Source organism: Haliotis cracherodii, unplaced genomic scaffold (genome assembly GCF_022045235.1).
Source record: "Haliotis cracherodii isolate W230 unplaced genomic scaffold, xgHalCrac1.p SCAF_4, whole genome shotgun sequence".
NCBI lineage: Eukaryota > Metazoa > Mollusca > Gastropoda > Lepetellida > Haliotidae > Haliotis > Haliotis cracherodii.
The window spans coordinates 42,780,842-42,788,076 of NW_027266297.1; the positions used below are offsets into that span (position 1 = coordinate 42,780,842).

The 7,235-nt window shown below is 34.2% G+C and overlaps 1 protein-coding gene across 4 annotated transcripts in view; it reads left to right on the forward strand.

Annotated features, from left to right (window-relative positions):
• Positions 1 to 6,360, forward strand: part of LOC139479930 (orexin receptor type 2-like) — a 65,876-nt gene extending 59,516 nt beyond the window's left edge. The window contains exons 6-7 of one of the 4 annotated variants that reach the window (XR_011654373.1): positions 2,283 to 4,494; positions 6,189 to 6,360. Coding sequence is in view for 3 of the 4 variants with exons in the window: in XM_071262863.1 (XP_071118964.1) it covers positions 2,283 to 2,455 (173 nt within the window). In the remaining variant the exon portion in view is untranslated. Of the gene's footprint in view, positions 1 to 1,505 lie in introns of all 4 variants that reach the window. The other 3 variants (XM_071262864.1, XM_071262863.1, XM_071262865.1) reach the window with 3 other exon arrangements.
• The last annotated feature ends 875 nt before the right edge of the window (positions 6,361 to 7,235 follow it).

A 7,235-nucleotide genomic window follows, 5' to 3' on the forward strand; every position in this document is an offset into this window, starting at 1 on the left:
AGTTAAAAGACTAAAAGTGTAAAAAAAGTCAGAATTCATTTTTTCTTTAACAGAGGCAACAATGAATACATTTCTTGTTTTGATGTAGAAGTGGAAGATATTGCATGTCTATATTTTCAAAACATATGTGTTTTAGCTGTTTCTAATGCCACTAAGAATAGCGACGTTTTTTATGGTCACTGGACACATCTTTCCCTTGACAAAAACATGATTAACCATAGATTACTCTAACAGATAATGTTTTATTATATTCCTTGCAGATAAACCTAAAATTGGTATACCCTTGTCGGGCTGCCTCGTTGGGAAAAACTGTTTGGTTGTTAAAGCTCGATGTCTTTGACCTGAAATATGTTCAAAAACAAGTAATGACTTTGTCGTTTGCCTTTCATCGGTTCATTGTTCAAAAGGCATGCTGAGTTCAAGATATCACTGTGCGTTTTTGTATGAGCAAATATGCTATCTATGCCTACCTAGTTATATAGTGCTACTTTAAACTACATAATCTGATGAAGTGATGTATAGTTTCGTATACTGTCCATAGTAATTCTATATCAAAGATCACACGAAATCTTTCAACCAAACTCATATCACCTTACTTACTGTCTATGTCTTGCACCATTTAGTCATGTTTTCATCACTGACTTGCACTATGAATATATTTTATTTCGCTTTCACCTCTGCCTTATGTTAATCTGCTGTGTCTGTATTGGAAGTTGGGGTACATAAAAAAGATAGCGTTGAAGCAGTGAATAAAGTAATGTTTCTTCCTCTAAGTATAATGTACAATATGTGCATTAAATAATACATTATATATACAGGATATATATCGTTTCTCATGGAATACGCTTTGAATTGTATAAAACAATAATATTTGATCATTCTTCAGATGGATATATTCATGCATCAGAAATTACGATGGACCATTTATGACATTTTTTGGACACTGATCTTATTTTCGTTTAACAAAAGTGTGTGAAAGCTCTTTTGCTATACTAGACATACCAATCTTAAAATTTATGCAAAATTGATTCGCATCAAACGTAAATTAGAAAATCTAAAATGAATTGTATTAAAAGATTATATTGTTTTGCTTCGCTATCAAAGCGAACTATTTTCTTCAATCCAGCCAATAACAAGAGTGTCATTGCCGTGAAGTAAACACCAAAACAATTTTCCAAGCATACCTTAAACTTCCTGCAATCAACAAGACATTCATCACTTAGCCTGTTCAGTAGAATTCGGTAAGCAAGAACAATAATTGTTGTGGTCACTTTCGGTTGTCCTCGCACAGTTGGCTTACTATCATACTGATAAATGACCCAACAAGTTCAGTAAGTGTCCATCTTACTTTAAATGTAGTTAGTCCTATTAATTATTCTTGTAGTACTTCATTGTGATACTTCTTTGATAATATGTCTCTTATATGTCCCGCATTTAGTCTTGTTCCCTCAGAAAGTAATCCAGACTTCCAATACAGATTCTCTGTATGCAATTCTTTCTTTCAGGCATGTAAATGTGTCGCGGTGATGATAATAGTAGTTGAGGTTCCATACACTGCTTTCACTATTAAGGTAAATTCGATTCAATTAAGCCTCATAAGTGCTAGTGTCGTTTAGTAGCATGACGTTAAACAACTTGTCCGTATGTTGAGTACCATTCCTGATCCGTGAAAAGAAATAACTTATCCTCAGACTAACCTCCAAGAACGAAGCATGCCTTTTGAAATATATTTTATTTTTAGCCACTGTGAACACTATTTGTTTAGAGTAGTTTAATGCATTGTCTTTCCATTGGTTGTAGTTATGTTTACAATGTCCATATTTGCATGAGATATGATTTTCATGATTAATGGCAAAATACACTGTATTTGAAGTTAGCGTGTTGTTAATGATAACATAAAGATATTGCGACTTGGATAACCTGAGCTTCACACATCTGTCCAACACGCATGTGAAACACCTACATCATCGTGGATATGCAATTTTGGCTAACGAACGTGAAGCACCTGCGCGTAACACTAATGAAGTCTTCGTCAAAAACTGTGTACTGAAAGGCAATCAGACCATCACAACCTTCTAGCGCACAATGCTTTGATGTAGCGCTGCTGCTGATTAACGCACAATTTGTGAACACTCCTGTTACACTTTGCACAATCTGCTCGGCGTAGACTTCATAGAACCTCCAAACAAGGGGGATGCTGCAAGGCGCTCTGCTGGCTGTTCTTTAATTGTGTACGCGCTGTGTACTAACGGGCTACTTAACAAGTAACATCGCTATTTCAGGCTGGGCGTTAAAAACCACCTCAGATGCAAGGAATGGGCATTCCGGAGCCATAGCAAGCAGAAACATGAACTTGAGACAATCAAGTGTCCTCACATCAAGCGTTAGAATATCCAGTATCAGAAAACCAAATATTCAAACTCATGTTCATTTTGGAAAGGTCCAAAATGTGTAAACAATCTTCAGATCGTCAGTCGGACTCTTCGTTCTGTTGACTTACTACAAAACATCTTATGGTGTTAACGTTACTTCCGTATGAGAGAATGTTTTAATTCATCAGATACAGCTTTTAAGTTTGAATGATTTGTTACATTAGAGCTAGTGTATTCTGGGCACAACTCATTATTTATTTGCTTGGACTATATAGTCAGTTGAGTTAATTTATTGACACTGTGAACATTTTGCACCTGCTATTAGATTCGAATGCTGCAGCCAAGTTGAAGCTTCACACAACAGACGTTTGAACCTCGAAAGATTCTTCGTTCAGAAATTTCAGCTCCGGTATAACCGTTTATATGAAGATTATTAGTATGCATATCATACATTTGCAACCTGTTTGAATCTTCTTGTTCTGGGAATATTGAACAGAATATAACATTATACACATCGAAACAACATAAAATACAATATAATACTTGTGTGGTGTCGTATCAATGCCTAATTAACAAAACACATTTTGGAGTTTGGACATTAGGTACAAATATTTGGACACCTGTGATAATTAAAAACAAGGAAGTTATTTATCTTTTGACATACATTATAAACCGTTATGACATGCTATCGAAATTTGTTTGTCAGGGTACATATTTGAAACCCCAGAAAGTATAGATTTAAAAAACAACAACAACAGACATTTGGGTACTAATACCAGTGCCTTTCTAAGAAGCTGAACAACATTTTGAAAAGATATTAATATTTTTCAAGATACGGTTTAGGACTTTCTGTTATTATAAAGACCGCCATGTACATCTGTTACATATATTGTACCAATGGTCACGTTTGGTTGCGTAGCACTACAACATCTTTGATTATGAAGACGGTTATGTACAAATGTTAAATATATACATATACAATGGTACATGACAGTAGCTGTTCTTTCGTGTACAATAATGTCAATTGCTGTGATATGGTATATTAATGTTTCATGTTAAAATGTTTGTTTGTTATGTGATTTGTTTACAAAAGTTACGTTTGATTGAAGAACATTGTATACTTATAAGTATGTACATTTTATCATATGTAACATATTTTGATAGCCCGGTACTTACAAATATGTTTCTTCCTAAATATTTACCTTTCACATTGTCATATCATATTTCTTTTTCACAATAAAATTATATCTGATAAATGTACGTTAGCAGTATTTATGATCTTCTCTCAATTTGTAGTTAGAAAGGGAAAGATCGTTAACCTAACAGAAACTGATATTTCATCAACGCTAGCATATGAAACAAACGAGGCCCCAAATGTGAACTGTTCTGATAGTGTGACAGTTTTCACTACTTAAGTGGTATTGTTGTTAAGTATGATGACTAGTTAGGGTTTTATTAGATTAATCTAGTTAGGGTTTTATTAGATTAATCTGGTGCCACTAGTGGCATTTTTCATTACTGAACATATGATATAAATCCAGTTTCATTCCCCTTACGGGTAAGATACAGTATTGCATATAATATTATTTAGATATTTGATTGAGGTACAACTTATGGTAAAGTAATTTGAAACAAATGAAGAGTATGATTGTAATGCCGCCCCTTTCAGAAATGATTAAGCTGTGTTGTTTTGTAGTGAAAAATGTATTTTTTTCATTTTGCCTTGAAAAAATGACACACGCATATGTAAATAAAAACTTTTGTGAGGTGGATGTTTGTCTTCTCCTATGTTGAATTTACACCATTTTATATTACGCTTCTCAATGGATATGATGTAAACAAAACATGATCATCGCTTTTGGGGAGCTCTAAAATGAGTGGCAAGGGCTTGGAGTACTATATTGTCTCAAAACACTTATCTGTGGTGACATGCATAAATTTTTTGTCTTTGTACATGTTTACTACATTTCAAATGTAGTGCTTTAAGTCTGTAAAAATATATATAAGTGCTTTCAGCCAATGTAACCTTATCTTTCTTAATTCTACTTTTTTTTACATATGTCGTCGTTGTCAATATACTCTGACATTCTTCAGGTGCCATTCACTCACCGTCACCCGAGAGGTAAGTTATTGCTGAAACATATTTCTGTTACCATGTGTGATAGGAGCAGTAGCACCACATGACAAAAAGCATAGAAAATATTGCAACCATGTAGCAAAATCAACATTTTATACTCATTAAATGAGCAAAAGAGCATTTAGGATTGTGTATAAGAATAGATCAAATCCGAGTTTAGAGTAAACTACCTCAATCTTAAAAAGGTCATATCATGATCTGAAACAGTTTTTCTCATCGTTCATGGTAACAGAATTTTTTTTTACTACTTTCTTATAGAAATTATGACATGTCACGTTCCTTGTTTTTGGAATTAAGGTGATCGCAAAGAAAATAACTATTTAGATGAAAACAAATGACTTTAAATGAATTCGATATCTGGAATAGTCTCTATGTAATTACAAAATGGTACATGCGAACACGAATAAATACTTTAGATGTGTAAAAAGTTATAAGAGCTGTTTTTATGGTTATCTTATGACGTGACGTATCGAAATTTCTGTATTTTTCTAAACATTTTATTGTGAATGTTTCAACATTCGAGTGTGAAGACTTTGTATTGAAGAATTTTTCTATTTTCATATTTTTTCAACTTCTGTTAGGTTCTGGTTTTCTATTCAACAACCTATCTTAAAGAGAAACCCTGTTGTGGATTTCAATGAAAATTGCAATGACCTACTTACATACTGTGTGTTAAGCTTTTCTCTTGATCAAAACAAAGCCGAAAATTGTTTTTAGTACAATGTAACAAATAGGATAATATATAACATTTAATACTATTTGGTATCAAATATCCAAGATGTGTAAACTTTCTTACAAGTCTCTGTTTTCTTCTTCTCTATGTTTGTAGCATGGGCATTAATTTTGAAAATAGATATTTGAGTGCGTTTTAAGTTAAGTCTGTGCTTAAACTTGTTATTTGGCATATTGTTTTCTTATAGGTTTGCAAGTAGCCAGGTATTTTTTTTGTCTTTTATACTTTTTCCATTTGACATCATTCTTCGTTTAACATTCATTTTCAACATTATGCTAATATGTATATATTGTGAACAATATTTTTAAGGTACATTAAATTAATAGCATTTGTACTTTCTTACTTTGCAACTCAACAGAATATTTAGTAAAGATTGTGGGAATTAGTTTTATACATATTTATTTTTGTCAGAATTTCAGTTTCTGTACAGTGCAAAACACTCGTGGCATATCTCGTGTCATACCCACATCTACAATTGATGAAAAAGAATTGGCACTGTGGTATGTCAAGGGCATTCGGTTCACGCATACCATTCAACTATTACTAAATTGCATTAACACCCTTGAAAGCTGACTCACAACATGACTATTTTAAAAAGAGAAGCTCCATTGATGTAACACCCTCCATTACCCAGTGTATTATATTTTCATTCTCGTAAATGTGATAATTACGGTGGACCCTTCGCCACAATTTTTGAGTCAAATTTGTTTGGCACGATTCATTTGAAATTACTCTCTTGGGCGAGAGATATGCTGTGCCCTGTTAGAGATATGAGTGATGGGGGTGACGATATCACTTCCGAAACGAAGCTCTGGTGGCAAATGGGTCCAGGGTATTTATCATAATAGAATGGAGATGCAATACACTGGATAATCGAGGTTGTAGTTGTAGCTGTGATTGGTTGTCTGTGACAGGGTTGTCCTCTTACACCAGTGTTTTCTTGCAGCACGAGAAAGACTCGACTAAGCTGTTCTCCCAACTTAACTGTGTATCGAGCAGTGCTTCAAACCAAACAGAAGTCCCCCCTGTCAATGCTGTAAGACAATGTTGCAACAATGTCTAGCTTTATTTGTTTTATTGTCTTGTGGAATCATTTCCTAATAAATGCTGCAAATTGTCCGACTTCTTCTTTATGTTGCGATGTGAATATAAAAAAGTCTCTAAAGAAGTGAGAAAATGGGATGCCTTTTATCGCGAAAAGTAATCACGTCAGAGGCCAAGACTTTCAAGTATAAGAAAAGAATGAGGCCTAATTGTCAGCTATTTTAACATATCCCATAATTGTCTGACAAATATTTATTTTATAAAGTGCTTAAACTTGTATGTGACGAACCATACGTCAACAGTGTGAATAAATAAGAGCAACAAAACCCTTTCCATATTCATAAGAAATCTCTGCCAAAAGCAGAGTCAATTGTACTACTCTGACTACGTCATGAGCATTCATTTATGAATAACTATCAAATAGTGCTGATACCAGGTGTTCGCGAAAAGGTGTGCGTATTCTGCCCCAAAGGTTGGTACTTGGCACAAACACATGCAACGGCAAGTCAGTTGTTCACCTGAAACATCACGGAAACATATGGCACAAGTCCAAATAGGGAATTGCATCGGACATCATTTTTGTCACGGTGCGTCAAATTTGGAAATGTCCTCCACGTGTCTACCATAAAACTTTTTGAACGCTTTACTGTGGTCTTAGTAGCCTTGATCAACAACATCTGAGCAAGAGTTGTGTAACGTTCTTTGAAATCTTCGTAGAAAGAGCATGGTGGATTGCACTCCAAAAGTTTTGAAAATGTAAACACCAAAGGTTGGAGGTGCTGAAAATTGCTCGACATAAGGGGAAATTGACTATAAGAAAGTTGAAGTCATCCCTCTTGTCATTCAGTCTTGTGCATAGTGTTTTGTCACTTTGAATTCTATATCCATAGATCTAAATATGGAACAGTCTCACTGGTTTCTTTTTTTCTGATTAAGGTTTCAACAGTTT